We start from the raw sequence: 18,585 nt of genomic DNA, 5'->3' as shown, positions 1-18,585 counted from the left end.
TCTACCTGGAAATAGAACATAGATAGCGGTCAATAACTAACTAGCTGACCTGATTTTATACTCATCTTTCTTTACAGATGCCTCGCCAGTTACAGCATTAGCACAGAGAGATCATCATTCTATCACCATCAACAAAACTACTATCTTGTACTTGTACGTACTGTACGCAAAAGTCATGTTCATTCATTCAGTTTTTTTCTAAGATATACCTCCATCTACGTAAATTAATAGATACGCACGAATGATGACAACATACCGTGCTGTCGCGCCTCAGATTCAATGAAATTCAGGAATTTGTAGTAAATATCTGATCTACTGGTCTACTCTACTGATGATTTCTTTTGTTTTATGGTTGGAATAATATATAGAACTATTTTTTTTTTAATTAAACTTAGTTTTTCTTTAATGTTTACTCTATTACAGTAATTACTGTCTAAAGTATACAGTGCTAATACTATATACTAGTACGTACATTTGTGAGTAATAAGACGAATATGAGTGACATACTCGTACACTACATAGGTACTAAGTATGTGGAAAATATTTGTTTAGAATAATATTAAATATTTTATTTATATTATTAAATTATTATGGATTAATAAATATTACATTTGATTATTTATTTAACTTCAATGCACAACAATGATGTGGCGACTTATCACCTTGCAGCGTTATCTACCAGTCATTTATATTAAGTATTAGTTATAATTACTCTAATAGTAATAAATATATAATTATTAAATATGAATTTAATCGACATTTATTGTGTATAAAAATCCCTAAAGGTTATTTTTTTACTTTTTGTTTCGAGCTCCCAGGCAGCAAAGAACATGACATGTACAGTTTACAGTTTTCTAATAATAGGACTCTTTAGAGAAATCTGCAGTCTGCTGAATCAGCATAGGGCAAAATGATGCCATCACAAAAGTGTGAAGGGAGAATATATGATATATGGAGAAAAGTTATTAATTTAATAGATCACATTCTTAACATTATTCGGTTTTAGTATTTTTTATATAATTAATTTGAGTAATTAAAAATAGGTAATAAGCATGGCGATAAGTACTAGAATATAAATAATTTGTAGGAAATATTTCCGCATTCCCGCGAGAAATCATAAAGTTTTTAACCTAGAAAGTCCCCTAGTTTATGCACCACTAAATTGACTAAAAATATGAATATGGAATATATATGGAACTCTTGGGATAATATATAAATGGCTCGCAGAATCAGATGACAAGTAAATTATGTAATCGAACAGATATATAATTTGGTATATTTTAAGCATTTTGTAAAACTAGTAATAGTTACGGTGCATGGCCATGACTGAAGTTCCTGTGAATATGTAATTACTATATACAAATATTTTAAACAATTATGTAGTTAGCGAATGTTTAATACTGTTCAATTATAAAACTCTGTGCTAAAACCTCGTTTATGTATGTTGTAATAGCAAATTAACTTAGAATCTACCTAGTACATGAACAGTACCACTACCTACTCATGTTTTCACTCTCATGGAGGACGAAAATGTCATGCCTCCGTGCTATGTAATTTCACTGTCTTATCTCAGCCGAAACTCATCTTCAAACACAAAGAAATAGGCGTGGCGGTTAAAATAGGTGAGGCAGAGGACACAGACAATTTTGTACAGTCTTTGTTTCGAGGTACGTTATGAAGTTATATTACGAAAATGGTACACAAATACCACATACATGCACAGATATCTACAGTGTCCCTGACTTATTATTAGATTATCGGACAATTACTATAGGGGAGTTTTACTTTACATTACCAACCCCTACAATAACGTGATGAAATTCAGAATTATTATTGCAGTACAATCTAATAACTTTAAAGGAAATTTTCTCAAGTCTAAGTTATAATATAAATAGGTCAGTTATTTTGTATTAAATATTTTATGACAAATTCACAACAATGATCATTGCATGTAGTGTTACTACATGAAATTATCATTGTTGTGAATTTGTGAACTGATATTGATGTTGAACTGATGACATGTTAGCCTTGTCCAAATCAATTGTATAGATAGGTAATTAAACACTGTATACCTACCGACGTAGACATATACCGTAAAATAGCAAGATGTGTCTATAGTAGTCTTATTTGTGTGTATGTCGGTATAATAAAGTGATAATTGAAGAAAGTTCAGCAAAATATCATTATATACTTTAATAATTTTTACAATTCCAATTTATAGACTTTTAATAATTGATTACAAAACTTTACTAAATGAAGAGTGAATTCAAACAAAAAAATCCTTCATTAGATTAGTTACTCTGTTGTATCTTAGTACCTACTAGTTAATCGATTACTGTTATGATCATATGATGTCTATTACCTACATCCTGCTACATATAATGATTTTAATAAATGGTTAAATCATCTTTGCCCAGGAAGACCTTTTACATGCATGGATACTTCTGTCTCGCCTATTTTTACTGTAAACAACTATAATAGATTTGAAAGTTGTTCCGATTTGGAGGATAATCCTGAATGTAATAGAACCTTAGGAGCACCGAGGGCGTCATTCCACAAATTAATGTCCGTGGTCCTGGTAGTCATCTATAGGTTTCATCATCATTTCCTCATTTACCATTGCAGTTACCTAAATAACTAAAATTTGAGAGTCATTCAGAAAAAATAAATTAATGCAAGTTGTATATTCAAATCATGTGGTAATTTTCTGTATTTTTAAACAACAAGAAATTTTACATTTTTGCCATAATTTTTCTCTGATTACAGTGAGATGAATAGATGTGACTTGATGTTGTATCGGGTTTAGCTTGAGAAACTCTAGCTACGGGAAAAGTGTCAGATGAGCCGAAAGGCGGGAATCCTACGTCACTGCATAAGCCCGATAGAATTATTTGGTTGGAATAACGCTTTTATCCCTCTTAGTTCAGAGTATAAATTGAATTTGTATATTTTATTCTCGATTATATTTTGAGTTTAAAGCGAAGCAGGCCTTGTCCCTTGGCGTTAAAGTTTGTTTTGATATTGAGGGTATGAGAGAAAGCACTTTCCGGTCGTGTGGCGGGTTGGATGACGTAGATGACGCTGTGCTCACGACATCACGGCCCTCAGACGTTTGCCAGTCGAGCACAGTCCGTCCGTGGTTAGGATTGTGTCGCTTCATTTCAACTTTCGGTATCACCGCGATCGAATTATCGTAAATGATATACCAAAGCTGTGTATGTAGTTCAGGATTTCTCATATAAGTTTTAAAGGTAAGAAAACAACATACAAGTCTTTAATTTATTATGTAAATATTTAAACTATAACTTTGTTAAACATACACTGCAGTAAGGAAGTTTTGATTACTAAGTATCCAGTCTTATGAAACTAACATAACAAGAGGAGGAAAATACCGCTACAAATGGCCAATGTCCCTCAAGTTATGCAAAGGTTAATCTTTTGATATATTAATTTGTATATATATGATAAAATAAATTATATATATCATAATAATACACGTTATTCCATTTCTATACCAATGATAAATAAAATAATAATATTTGCATAAGTTATTTTCGTTTCAAATATCTGAAATTTGAATGCTAACTCCAACTTTATTCCGATCACATAGGCCACTTTCACAGAACAAAAAAGTGGTGTATTGTTTGCTAATTGAAGAGATCTCCTTTCTTTTCAATTAGCAATTACTATCACAGAACACTAATTACTATGGACAAAAAGTTATAATCGACCATAAACCAATTAGAAGATAGATCTATCTATTAGTAGGTACTAAATAAATAGAGTTTCATTTTATTTACCGCTGTTTGATTTAGTTAACATCCTTATATATAAATACCTAGCCCATTAGGATTATTATAGATTTTTCACGTCGGCCATTTGAAATAAATATACATTACGAGTATTTTAAAAATTAATATGTTAAGAAATTAGGGCTTAAATTTATTTTATGTTCCTTTTTATTTGCATTTCCAAGATATAATTAAGTGATAACGCTTATTATAAATAATGCGATTTTATGGTATATAAAAAAAAACAAGAAATTTATAAGATGATTTTTTTAAGAAAATCTGAATGTTTATAATTTGTTATTAGTTATAATGCTATACTACTATGCCTATTCGGATTTATTTAAATTGAAATGGAAAGTAATAACGTTTAGCGGGACGGCACAAATAGGGTCAACATGCCAATGTCAGCGGAAGGAAAGTTCAAAAAACCGTTAATACACCTATATATTAACGGTTATATGACAAGTTTCCTTTTTGTAACTACTAAAGTCCTTAATTCAATATTTACATCTTATATTTTCTATTTATTTACATAAATACGTAATATTACGTAGCATAAGTTGAACATAGGACGTCCCGATATTTTATCAATGACTCTAGTCTACAGGTGTAGACAGTATAATTTTAGTATAGTAGGTATATAGCTATATAATTTTAGATATACCATACAAGATTTTGATTTTATTTATTATTATCAATAAAATAGTTTCGGCAACAATATGCTACTGTGAACTACTGACTATTTCCGCAATATTACTTATTAATATATTTAAAGGAAAAATCATTTAGGTGCCTAAAAGTGATTTTTAATAGTGCATAGGACTAAGTCTACTGACCCAGTAACCTTCACTCGCGCCGACCGGTTGCGCCCGCGCAACTGGAGCGCTCACCTCCAAACACAACATTAAAAAAGAAAGCCGCTTACTGTGATGCCTCATGCATTCTAATAATGAAAGCGAAACAAAGTAAATTGAAGAATCAATTAGCGTGTATGCACATTTTGGTCGTGATAGTTTCTTTATAGCTTAAAAGACAACAAAGTCAAGATCAAAGTTCATATAACTATATATTTTTATCCAATGTGTCCGACCCCTGCGTGACGATGTGTAAAAAGCATTCTATGTGTTTAGCTAGGTTATGATATAGTATGTACGTATGTTTATAATTTTCGATTATCCTCTTTACCACGGCTTCACCCGAAACCATTATCTCCCGTTTCTGGGAAATTCCACAAAGCCTCTCTTTATGATAAAGGATAAGGATAATTAAGTTATGCGAAATTTAAATAAAGAGATAAAGTCAGGAGGTGCATTATTAAACACATATAATCTTTTCAGATGACAATATATGTGACCTGGATATTAAATGTTTTTCTTCTGGTGCCTTTCTTGGGATCAACCTACACACAGTCACAACCCGAGCCCAGTTATGCAGCGTGTATGTATTTCAAATATTTACTTTTATTTCACAGAGTATATATTACAATCATGAATATTTATACAGTATGAATACTAATAATGTGCGTGTTACCGTCACTAATTCAAAGAAATTGATATTGGCTGGTACAGTCATAAGATACTCTTATACGAGTACAACCTAAATATTATAGTTTCGAAATGTAAACGTATAGGTAACTATCCAATAGTAGAGTCATGGTGTATTTGTAGCGCAGTAGGTACTAAGACAAAAATAAAATGTTTTCGGCGCCTTTTTACAGATGAAGCATCTACAATTTTGGGTGATGTGGAACCTCGGGACAGCACTCCAGACCTGGAGTTCCGCTACCACGATCACGATCAGATGACGAGATACCTTCGTGCAGTCTCGGCGCGGTACCCAGCCCTCACCGCACTCTACTCCATCGGCAAGTCTGTTCAAGGTACGTTAGTGATAATCTAAATGGTTGGTCAATAATTTCCAAATAGCCGTATAACGTATATGAAGCTGCGATATAGTGCTAGTATTTGTGAAGGTATACAATTTTTCCCAAAAAGAAAATAAAAAAAAGACTTTTTTTTACAAAGTGACCAATATACCTATTAGTATGAAAAGTTCAAAGTTCTCAGTTTTTAATTTGCCTGTTTGTGTTATTATTATTATTATTGTATGTACTAACTAAGTTAACGAGTAGGTACGTACTTAGATATAAATGAACAATCAAAGGCGGGGGAAAAAAATATAGGGCGACTAGTAGTCTGTAACTATAAAATTCTTATTAAAGTACCTAACTTTAATCGAAACAGAACAGTCTATAAAAGTAGTGTCTAATAATGCACGTGAAGAACTCAGCTTATAGAACATATTATCACTACAATTCTTTTTAGTTGTAGTTTTGAAATTGTATGCCTTTTCTTTGAAGACCATGTTGAGTAAAAGTGTACCAATTTCTTATTATAATCGAACCCAGTAAGTTATTTTCGCTTAATAACACCTGCTGCTGTGCCACGGAAGTAATGAACTTATAGAGTGAAAACTTTAAATTGTTTTTAGGACGTGATTTATGGGTGATGGTAGTTTCGGTATCTCCATATGAACATATGATTGGCAAACCAGATGTTAAATATGTTGCCAACATTCATGGCAACGAAGCAGTCGGTCGTGAGCTTCTTCTGCATCTAATTCAGGTAAAAAAATATATAATATATATTTTCCCCATTCCAGTAATATACATAAAAATTAACATTCATAAGTCACACTGTATGATTTTATATAGGTAAGGGATTACTTATAAGGAATAAAATTTGTAGCTATAATTCAGCAGTATGTTCTAATTTGCTGAAACTAAACTTTTAATTTCAAAGTCGGCATTAGTTAATTTTTGCGACGTATCATAATGTCTAATTTGTACCACGTGCGCTGTAATGTACCTGTAAAAATATTTTAGCGTCATTAGATTAGGTACGGAAAAATTAGATTACATTACAAAAATCTATTACAATGATAACTAAGATCTATTACAGTGATAAATTTACAATATTTACTAATTAGTCATACGACTATGACTTTCAACTGTCAATATTATCAATGTGTTATTAACAATTTGCCTCTTAGGTGTGGTAAAAATCGCTATTGTCATTAGATGTAATTTGAAAGAAAGTACAGATTACAAACGGCCACACTTTTATCTTACGAGATTAGTATATATCTGCTTTAATTTAAAGTAACTACCTATAAAACATTAATTGTGTTAATTTGAGAAACTATTAACTGTATTATTTTTTATATTACATTTCGCCTGCATTATCTTTCAGTACTTGGTAACGTCATACGACACAGACCCATACATCAAATGGTTGCTTGACAATACTAGAATCCACCTGATGCCCTCAATGAACCCCGATGGTTTTGCAATCTCCAAAGAAGGCCAATGTGATACAGTTTTTGGGAGGTAATTAAATGTATTTTTGTATTATTGACGGCCTCGGTGGTCTAGCGGTTTAGCACACCGCCTTACTTCCGATGGTCGCGGGTTCGAGTCCTCGCACGGCACAAACATTTGTATTCATGAGTATGATTGTTTGTATCGGTCTGGGTATTTTCTATGTATAATATGTATGTATTTACGAAAAAAAAACATATCTATGTATTTGTATCAGTTGTCTAGTACCCATAACACAAGCTTTAGGTAGTTTAATTTGGGTCTAGATGGCGCTGCATGAATTGTCCTGAGATTATTATTATTTAATACTGTAAAACCATAGGACGGCAGGGAAAAAGTTATAATACAAAAAATTTGACGTTCATAAGTGCCTGAATTCCCTAACTCCTATATGAATAAATTATTTTTTATTTGATATTAAATATAATATTCAAATATGAAAAAATAACTACTAAAGTTTAAGTATCAGTTCATACGTATAGTATATATACTTTTTAAAGAAAACAAGTAAGTATTTTAGTTTGTCTGCCTAAATTCATTCAAATTCATCTATTACTCTCTCTATCTACTGAACTGGCATTTAAAATACCCATTGTGAAATATGGCCACATTCAAAGCATTCAAACCTATAATTAAATAGAAATAGGAGTGGAGGCACTCGTATTAAATTAAAGAGCATTTCTTTATTGGGAATAGTAAAATGATGCATCCGCCTGCGCTATCGATGACGCGATGCGAGGCTCCAGAGGAGGATGATAGGATAAATGTAAATACCCATGGTGGCGAATTTACCAAGAAGTATACACGACTTTATCTAGTAGTCGATCTACCACGACGGTAGCACATCGCTAGCAATAAGGCCTCTATAATGTCAAGTGCTAACAAACACCTCATCCTTTAAAAAACTAAGAACATTATGATCCAGAATTCAAAGATTGTGTGTTTCTTTGATTATTAATCTATCACATGTTCTCGCCATTTTTTACATTTAGTAATGTTATCTTACATACACACTTACGTTCCTGTTTTAATTTCCAGGTATAATGCACGACGTTACGATCTTAACCGCAATTTTCCCGACTATTTTAAACCAAATACAAAACAACCACAACCAGAGACAGAAGCAGTGAAGGAATGGATCAGCAAGATACAGTTTGTGGTATCGGGCTCGTTGCATGGAGGAGCTCTTGTCGCCTCATATCCATTTGATAACACTCCTAGTGCTAGTATGTACCTATTTTTGCTTGTATCTTTTTACGATGCGTAATGGTTTGATTTAATATTTAGTTTAATTATATTAAAAAAGCCTATACACATTTTGTATGCAATGTTACTTTACTTATTCGGTGCTCTAGACTAAGATACCTATATAGATTCTATATTGAAGTGTCTATTTTTTTCACGCTTCACAACAGGAATATGCAGATCATCAGTATTATGTTCGGGTGACGTATCAGTACCTAAGTCGTATATATTTTACACGAGAATGTCATATTAACAAGTTTTATTTTGTCCAACATGTCCCCTGAATGCAGTGTTCCAAAACTACGCCCATTCACCATCGATTGCGCCTGATGACGACGTGATGAGGCATCTGGCGCTAGTGTACTCAAAGAACCACGCCAAAATGTCGCGAGGCGTTTCTTGTAAGACCGGCTCACCACGCTTCGAGAACGGTATCACCAACGGCGCTGCTTGGTACCCACTCACAGGTCACAATTTTTACTTGTTACTCACCGAAGATTATAATAATAATAATATATTATTATAACAATAATTACTATTATTATTAAATCAAATATAGTAATAATAGCAAGTACAATACAATGAAAATAAATGTTTTACAAAAGGCGGTCTTATCGCTATCGGCAATCTCTTACAGATTAAAGAATTTCTGAACGGAAAGCAACTATGTTTAATGTTTATAAAGAGAATGCCAGTACTGTCGAACTTGCATTATATTAGTACATACCTTTATTTAACGCACAAATCTAATGAAATAATAATATGAAATATGAAAATTAGATTATAATTAAATAGAATTAGGTATATAATAAGAATAATATTATAACCTACTTAGGGTGAGATTGACATTTGGCGTTGGTATTCGTCGCATTGCTACCATAAAATATTGTAATTATAATTAATTCAGTTCATTAATTTATTTCGTGATGCATAGCAATGCAACGATTGGTGGTAAATAGACCAAAGATAACAATTAATTATTAGTAGATATTACGTCTATATTGTAGCGGCAGTGTGAGCAATAAGATGACAAATATTGCAATAAGATAAATAGTATGTCAACATATAAAGTAATTATACAAATAAATATAAATTTATATACTATTTGTAAAACTTTACATTTCAAAATGCAATTTACCAGTGCAAAAGAAACTTTTTTGCAAACCCTGTTTTTTTTTAATTTGATCTAATTTTCTGTTATTAATGGAATGGAAGGTTTAAGGTTTGCATCGTGCAAGGAATCGAACCCGTGACGCGATTTAAAGCGATGTGCTATACCGATAGACCAAAAAAGTCGTCAAAATTCAAATAAACTTAATTTATATGCTATCTCATCAAGGTGGTATGCAAGACTACAATTATCTATGGCATGGATGTATGGAAGTTACGTTGGAGATATCATGCTGCAAATATCCGCCGGCGCACGAACTAGGAAAATATTGGGTCGACAACAAAGAGGTACGTACCGCCTTTACTTAATGTTTACTACTCTACCTACAGTAATATTATAAAAAAGAGTAGTCCAGTGCAATTAGGTTTATACGTCGAAACCCAGGTGTATTATTTTAATTTCTTTTATGAAAAATAAAACATTTCCAATACAAAACCTTCCACTAATGTTTTTACGGCTTATTTATTGTTTATCCAACATTGGCCAAGAAAAATAAAGGAATATAAAGTAGATCGAAAATAAAAATTTCAATAATTATAAATTTTAACACACTATTCGATATTGATGTATTCTATAAAACTGTAGTACATAACTTTACTCAATAGAGTAGACAATAATTTCGATAACACAGGTAGTTAATACATGGATTTATTTGTTATCAAATCAATAATTTAACCCAATACGTAAGTACGATATCTATATCAAATTCTTCATACGGATCCGTAACGTTTTTGAAAATATTCTATCGCCTGTGTTTATCAGGAATAATATATGATTCTAATTAATTAAAATTGCCGTCCTTTCGCGTCGAATTCTATTCAATGCAAACAAACAAACAATCAAGTCTTTCCTCTTTGTAATATTAGTGACAATATTTTTCAGTAGTCGGTATGGGTTATCTTTTTTTTCTCGTAAATATTTTTTTATATATTTACGAGAAAAAATATATATAAAATAAAATATATTCTATATAAAATATCAAAGCAAAGGTGTGCTTATATATTACAACTATAAAAATGGAATAGAGAGAGAAAGCAGACTGCACGATTGGGAGTGGTAGTGAGATGTTACTCTCTACCAAAAATAGTTTAATGAACAGTAAATTAAGTTTTTGTTAAGCATTCATAAATATTCACCAAGAAACTGTTGGTATATAAACTTAAGTATCAATGTTTATAAACCAATGTGCAAACAGATCCTTTCATATTTATTTCATTAATTAACAAAATTAAGATATAGCTATTTATTAATGAAGATAACAAAACCTAACATCGTTTTCAAATAATTAAGGTTGAGTCAGCTGTTATCTACTATCTACTTAATTTAGCAAGTAATCATCGCGGTAGTACTCATTTGATAATAAAATAATAAGTAATTATGATCAGAAATACGATACAATGCGTATAAAGTACAATGTGAAGTAAAAAAAGATATTTCGAACACTGATTAGACTATATGTATGTGAGAAAATTCCAATGGCATATGCTGGTTTTTTTTATAACATAGGGGACAAACGAGCTTACGGCTCATCTGATGGTAAGTGATTACCGCCGCCCATGAGCACCCGTAACACCAGAGGAATTGCAAGTACGTTGTCGGCCTTTTAAAAAGGAATAAGCTCTTTTCTTGAAGGTTTCAATATCGTATTGGTTCGGAAATGCCATTGCTGGAAGGTGATTCCACAATGTGGTTGTGCGTGGCAAGAAGTTTCTAGAAAACCGCACTGTAGAGGACCGCCATTCATCCCAATGATCAGGATGGTATTTTAGTTTCTGGCGGGTGGTACGGTGGTGAAACTCAGCGGTTGATATCAATCCAAACAATTCCCCAAAACCGTGATATATGCGGTAGAAAATTCACAGAGAAGCAATAACTCGCCGCAAAGCCAGAGCCAGGTCGAGTCTGTTACATAGACTTTGATTAACAATGATTCTGGCTACTCGGTTTTGAATGCGGTCAAATGGTAGTAGCTGGTATTGTGGTGCTCCCACCCAGAGATGAAAACAGTATTCCATATGGAGCCGGATCAGCGCCTTGTATAACTACTACTGTATGTTGTGTATACTATGTGTTGTATACTACTGTAGCTTGGTGAGCCAAGCTTTGGTGGTTACTTTATTCTGCCAAATTTGTATTTAACAATGAATCTATATTATTGTAAACAATATTTGAAAAGAATACGAGCTGAGTTTCTTGTCAGTTCTTCGCAGCTCGAAAGCACTCCCAACTTACTGTAGATTTGACATATCATAAGAGTTTCTAATAGACCGACATGAATAAGGATATTTTGAATATGAAAAGTTTAAAATTGCAATTTTTAGCTTCGTAGTTAGTAGTCGTAGACAATTTTAATCATTTTTTGCATAAACCAAATATAAATAATAATAATAATAATATATTTTATTATATCATATAGATATTAGACATAGGTCTAATATCTATATGATATAACAAAATATATTATTATTATTATAATTTATATTTTCCTACGGAGCGGGATGATGAAAATGAGTTCATAGGTAGGTTTATATTCTCCGAATATATTTGATATATTCTTAAAATATAAGTAAAGAACGCGACTTATTTCATAAATAGATACTGTATTTTTATATAAAAAAAATTAGATTTACAATGTATAGGTATCTAATTATGATTTATTATTATTTATTAGTGTACGTACGTACACTAATACATACATATGTACTAATATGTACATAATTTACCATCTTATTCATAAAAATCCATAATATTTTACCACCAATTAGTGTCTTGTCAATTTCTTTAAAGTGAAGAAAAGGAATACCTAATATTTATCATGAATAAGAAAGTTAGTGGATAGTGTCGAATAATTGAGTAATGCACAATAAAACAAGTAGAAACAGTACTGTTAATGACGGAATAGCTGTTGTAGCGGAATTCCACGGATCCGCTGGTGACTGTATACCAATGGTGACGCAGGCTAAACGTGCTCCCGCGTTACCTGTAGTCAGTGATGTTTCATGGTCGCCCAAACCCAGGTCATCTTCATCTTCGTGAATCACTATAGCTCGTCCTAAAATATTGTTTCTGCCTCTAAGCGTTATCAATTTGTCTACAAAGTTCAGGTAAGCAATGCCAGTTTCATTTACATTGATATTCCCTAGATCACCAACATGTCTCACTGTATGATTTCTGCCACCATGGTCAGTATCATCCGGATTAAAGTGAGCTCCTGTAGCTGAACAATTAGCTATGTTACCCAACTCGTGCACATGGAATCCATATTTACCTTCCTTAAGGCCAGCTATCACGCCGGTAACTTGAAGTCCCTCTTCAACTTCGGTAAATGTTACACTGATCACTAATGTAATATTAGTAGTGTTACCTATCGTAACATTATCTACTACAGCATTAGCGACGGCGATTCTTGTCTCCGCGTTTATACCAACTGTAGTGCCAACTAATAATGCAACAATCAAATGCAAAATCATTTTTGTAACTAGATAGATGACCACTCAACTTCGTAGATGAGAATATAATAAGTCGTATAAGCTAATTTTCACATAATTATCTTTCTGATATGGGCTGATAAGAACAATGAGCGAATGTTAATCACCTTTGTAAAATGAGTATTTTGATATATCTGACGTACATTTTTAAATACAATATGAGTAATTTAATAATTAGAAACTTGGAATCGTATTAATTAATTAAATGAATGAGAAATATTGTAATATTTAGACAAAGTAGTGGTATTGGATTTTTATTGTAATATCTATCATTTTTGTCTTTTTTGCAACATCTATTTCTTCTTTGTTTTAAGTGAGAGATTATATAGGTACTAAATGTGCAATAAAATATTCGTTCCATCTCACTATAATCTATTCACAAGTATGATAGATAAAAGAGACTTATTTATCTTACTTGTGAATGTTAATAATGAAATGAATCGATTTAATTTATGGGAAGTCCCTTAAAAGATCTCTGTAAAATTATTAATTAAAGTCTCCCCTACATATACTAAAAACATCATTTTATTATTCAGTCATTGATAAAGTATCTCGCGGAGGCTCATCGCGGCGCACATGGATTTGTGATGGATGAAAATGGCAACCCCGTAGAGCGCGCAACGATCCGAGTAAAGGGTCGCGATGTCAGTTACCACACCACTAAATATGGCGAGTTCTGGCGCATCCTGTTGCCCGGAACCTATAAACTTGATGTAAGTATTTATAATATATGAATCATTCTAAAAAAATTACATTCTGACAAATCAGAATGTAAACATCAAAATGAAACTTATTTATTACATTTTTATTATTTACACAATCAATTCATAAACTAAGCAGAGGTATGTTATGCTTGTGGTATGGATAAAAATAAGTGAAGACACCTATTCACTATATATTCGTAGTCAACACCCATATCCGTACAAATAGTTGTAAGTACTCAGATAAATGCCTACACGTTTGTATTGAGCGGGTATAAGACCTGCGGGTATTCCCGAAGGTATGTTGGTGTGTTAACGAGTACGAACCCATTTATAGCATTAACGAATTTCACTAATATTGTAGTTCCGAATATTTTATTGTATAAAATATAGTTCTATAAATTATAATGTGTGAAATGAACTTCTTGCCATTGACATTCTTCTTGACATTTAACACAATAAAAATTTAGGAATATCAACAGTACGTGGTCAATAACGTAAGGCAAAATTCAATATCATGTATTAGGTTCGTACTAAGTATTACATGACCTCTATATTGCTATATTTAAGCATAAATGTTATATAAAAAAATATTTAAAATATAATAAAAATATTTACATAATGTGATATTCCAATTTAATTTCTTACCATTTATTTTCAGGTTACAGCTGAAGGTTATTTGCCACAAGAAGTTGAATTCATTGTTATTGATAGTCACCCCACCTTACTGAATGTCACTTTACATTCGGCCAAAGTAAGTACTGTTATATAACTGTTAATAATGTATTGCAGTTTTATTGTAAATATGTAAATAGTACCCTACCTGCTTGTAAATATAATACTTATTATAAATAAATTTAGTACTTTAGTCACAAACATATTAAATAACTTATAGTTAGCTTAGTCATAAAGGGTCGGTAAGTAGCAGTGATGGTTTCTTACTTTCAGTTAGTTTGCAACATCTTTGAACATGATTACCACAGATAACATAATATTACAGTATTACTATATATCATCGAATAACTTTAGTAGGTAACATTTTTTTTTATAAAAACTTGTACCTACAAAACAGGACTAACTTGCTGTACTCATTAAAAAAAAACAAAGTTCCTTGTAGTTTACTATACCTACTTATTGCAATTTTCACTTACTAGAGTAGCACTCCTCTGGAATATTCGCTGTTGCTGAATCGGTAAAGTGATCGTATATTTTTTGTTTTATATCAAACTAGCTGTGTCCGCGAATTGGTCCATATGAAATAATCTAACCCAAAAGCTAAAGAAAAAAGTTTAATCGTTCTAGCTACAAAAATGACGAATTTTCATACAAATTTTCTTCCCCTATTTTATTTAAGGATAAAATTTTTACAAACTTTAAATGTCATATTTGCTTATATTTAATCAATAGCTCAAAAATTAATCAAAAGCTTCTAATAATTGCGATACTTCCATACAGTCTTTCATTTCCTCTTTCAATCCCTTACAACCCTTTTTTCGCTTCAAGAAATAGGCTACGTCCTTTCTCAATATCTAGACTATCTGTGTACCAAATTTTATTTATATCGGTTCACTAGTTTTGGCGTAAAAGCGAGACAGACAGACAGACACACCGACAGAGTTACTTTCGCATTTATAATATTAGTAGGGATTAAATTTCTTATTGCGACTGTGGTAAAAAAATAGGTATAATTTTATATACATACATCAACCTTTTTTTACGACTAACACTAGGTACGAATGTTGCATATTAAATGTCTATTAGGTACCTCACTATCTGTAAAACTATAGGCTAACAAGCTTTTCAGGTATTACATAAATACATAACTTTTTCAAATTATGTAATGGAATTATATGATCGTCATATACCTATCATATCATGTGAACATATATCTAATGAATCGAAATTTAAATAATTACTATCAGGAAATATTCTCATGATTCTCATGATAGAATAAAACCATAATATAATAAAAATTAGGTGCACATTTCAGAATTGTTTTAAATTTACATAATTAAATTTCGAGTGCACTTACTGATTAGAGATAAAATTACAGACTCTTAAGATTACTTACTGACTGATTGGCGATATAGATAGATCCCATATAAAATAGTATTGAAATACTTCATATTTATTTCTTGCATTTAACAGCATCAAAATATAGGAAATCTTAAATATCATGATGAATATCCTCTTTATACAATGTTTGCTATTGTAAACAACCGTGAAATAGTTTAAAACAGCGTTTAAGTACTTATATTTATTACATATTGTTCATTAAGCATTTATATAATATCTAAATTAAGTATATATGTACATAACTTGGCATCTATATATGCCAACCTACATTCTATTAGGGATTAGGGAACAAAATAGTGTAGTAATTTTAATATGTGTAATAATTAGTGATTGCTTTGCTACCTGCAGATACCGACTATTACGTAGATACATATTTATGTAAGTGGTGGTTGGTCACATTTATCTTGCGTTCTCACCCTGTAGGGCTATGTGCCGCCGAGTCGTCCATCTTCAAGGAAGCATGTTCGAGTGAAATCCACCACAAGTACCGCTACAACTACACACCAAGAAAATGATTTTGTGTTCCCTGAAGACTAACACATCACTGCCAATATTTATGTACACACCTGTATTTAAATTATAACCTATTGGTGAATAAATCGAGGGCAAAGGCTATAAAGTAACATAAGTAGTAGCTAAGGCTCATTTTACTTAATTGCATGTACATATAATACAAGCTAAAATGGTACTTAAAATTAATATTGACCTTACTATGGTAACAAAGATTACTTCTCTTTCAATTAAAAATAAGTATTAATGTTTTTTCCTCAGTCCACAAATTATATTTTTTTCTTTAATTACTTTATAAAGAATTCCATGATCTTACTACTATTTAAAGGTGTTTAATTGCGGCCTAAATAATTTCATGTATAAAGTTAATCCCAAATACTTAATTACACATGTTTAGATCTCATATTACTCTTTAATTTAATACCGACTGCCTTTGAATACAGAGGTGAGTGTTTATTTAATATTTTTTGTTAACGTCTTTATTGTAGAGCTCATATAGTAAAATACAGCTAGACATGTTTCTTACTCCCCGCCAGTTTCTATATTTACATAGATAACATGTTACTTTTACAAGTCATGACAACCCTGGATTTTTTAAACGAGAGATAATTAAAAAAAATGGCTTTTTAACGGTATTTTCTTGACCCAGGGACTCAGTCGCTCAGGTACGAAATCTGCTATTAGATAGGTGCCTACTGTTGTTTAAATTAATTCTTATCACACAGTTATGCATACCGAACCTTTGTGGATGATATTTATTAGATAAAATATTAATTTAATAAGATAACATATATAATAAGAGATAGATAAATATTAATATAATAAATAAGTTAGATATATATAATTTGCTGTTCCAGAAGTGGTCAAATTCAATGCAGAATATCCATATGCCTACTTTAATATGTGTAGAGTTAGAGGTAGTGACTGTTCCATTCTAACTCTGTATCGTATCTGTTATGCAAAATATCTACTCGTATTGTACAGTGAAGATAGTTGTAAAATAAAACATCGCCTTTAAACATATAGCACAAAATACCAAAATAATAAGTTATTCTAATTCGCCCTAAGTATAACATTTAATATCAATATTTATATAATAGTTTGGTAATATATATAATAATATTACAGCGCATTGATGGCGGCCCCTACTACAGACCAGTGGCTCCCCCGCGGCCACCTGCAGCGCCGGCGCCAGGTCCCGGCATCTTTGCTTCTATTACAAACTCATTCAATAGTCTCGTGTCAAATATTTTTGGATAACTCTGTATAATACTAACAAGTTCATAGTAATATAAAATAATTATAATTTGATATGTATAAATCCACACATGCAAATAGTTTAAAAACAGCTCAAAATCAGTTATTTGGAATAGATTAAAACCTACCGATTAGATTAGGTATACTTAAAGAAGTCAAGGCAAAAATAGTATTGAGGTATATAGATGAAAAATAAAATGATTCGCCACTAAATTGGCTAGAAATGGGAGAAGGTAATATCTTAAAGTATAATAGTGATCATGATAATACTTAGATAATTGAAGCACTAAGGTCCTAAACAGCTTATTTTTAAAATATTGGGATCACCAATGATGTCTTCGTCAGTAGGTAACAAGTAGATACAATATTTATTATAGTAATACTTATATGTACTTGTATATTAAGATCTCAGAAACACTACAATATATAAAGACTTTCTAGAGGTCTAAATTTAAAGTGAACTCTCTATTAAGTTACTGGAATGAGGTAGGTATTATTCCAGCACAGGAGTTAGTTCAAAATCTTTTAAAGTTTGTTTTTTATTAGATACGGATAGTTCTTAATAAATCTTGAATTCTCCATTGTTAAAAATCCAATACTGAACTGTAGGTATCACATTTTAATAACTTACATTATCAAAACTATTATTTTAATAGAAATCAACTATGAAATGTATTTGATATATCAGAGGTGTTATCGAATCATAAAATGTAAATGAATAGTTTTTTTACGAAGTAGGTAATATATTTACAATTACACACATAATTAAATGAGTTAGACACATAAATGATCAAAATTATTTTTATCAATGAAGACTATCCTTGTAAGGAACATTTAGATCACAAGTATTATTAGATATAGTTATTTTGTGCTTCACTTGGCACTAAATTTTATTTACGCATTTGAGTACACTCAAAAAAATTAGATTAAAAATATATATGAAAATACTGAATACTGAAAATATATA

General features: G+C 31.3%; 2 protein-coding genes across 2 annotated transcripts; one reads left to right on the top strand and one right to left on the bottom strand.

Annotated features, from left to right (window-relative positions):
• Positions 1 to 3,132: 3,132 nt before the first annotated feature.
• On the top strand, positions 3,133 to 18,533 carry LOC131846879 (carboxypeptidase D). Its single transcript, XM_059196304.1, has 11 exons — positions 3,133 to 3,251; positions 5,129 to 5,228; positions 5,509 to 5,670; positions 6,282 to 6,415; positions 7,043 to 7,179; positions 8,209 to 8,396; positions 8,706 to 8,882; positions 9,755 to 9,873; positions 13,611 to 13,787; positions 14,437 to 14,529; positions 17,490 to 18,533. The coding sequence occupies exons 2-11, from the start codon at positions 5,129 to 5,131 to the stop codon at positions 17,619 to 17,621; spliced, it is 1,419 nt and encodes a 472-aa protein (XP_059052287.1). The 5' UTR covers positions 3,133 to 3,251; the 3' UTR covers positions 17,622 to 18,533.
• On the bottom strand, positions 12,293 to 13,231 carry LOC131846881 (uncharacterized). Its single transcript, XM_059196307.1, has one exon. It carries the CDS (start codon positions 13,054 to 13,056, stop codon positions 12,415 to 12,417), a length of 642 nt encoding a protein of 213 aa, XP_059052290.1. The 5' UTR covers positions 13,057 to 13,231; the 3' UTR covers positions 12,293 to 12,414.
• Positions 18,534 to 18,585: the final 52 nt, after the last annotated feature.

This window comes from Achroia grisella, unplaced genomic scaffold, assembly GCF_030625045.1.
Source record: "Achroia grisella isolate CSIRO2021 unplaced genomic scaffold, CSIRO_AGI_Agris_v1 utg512, whole genome shotgun sequence".
Lineage (NCBI taxonomy): Eukaryota > Metazoa > Arthropoda > Insecta > Lepidoptera > Pyralidae > Achroia > Achroia grisella.
Note: the sequence above shows the minus strand (reverse complement) of the source record. Positions and strands in the feature narration are given on the sequence as shown.

Bases quoted from the DNA above. Each gene is read 5' to 3' on its own strand.
- LOC131846879 (XM_059196304.1), top strand. From the start codon at position 5,129: ATGACAATATATGTGACCTGGATATTAAATGTTTTTCTTCTGGTGCCT. The intron at 5,671-6,281 runs GTACGTTAGTGA...AATTGTTTTTAG, and splicing joins CATCGGCAAGTCTGTTCAAG to GACGTGATTTATGGGTGATG. The intron at 6,416-7,042 runs GTAAAAAAATAT...ATTATCTTTCAG, and splicing joins TTCTTCTGCATCTAATTCAG to TACTTGGTAACGTCATACGA.
- LOC131846881 (XM_059196307.1), bottom strand. From the start codon at position 13,056: ATGATTTTGCATTTGATTGTTGCATTATTAGTTGGCACTACAGTTGGT.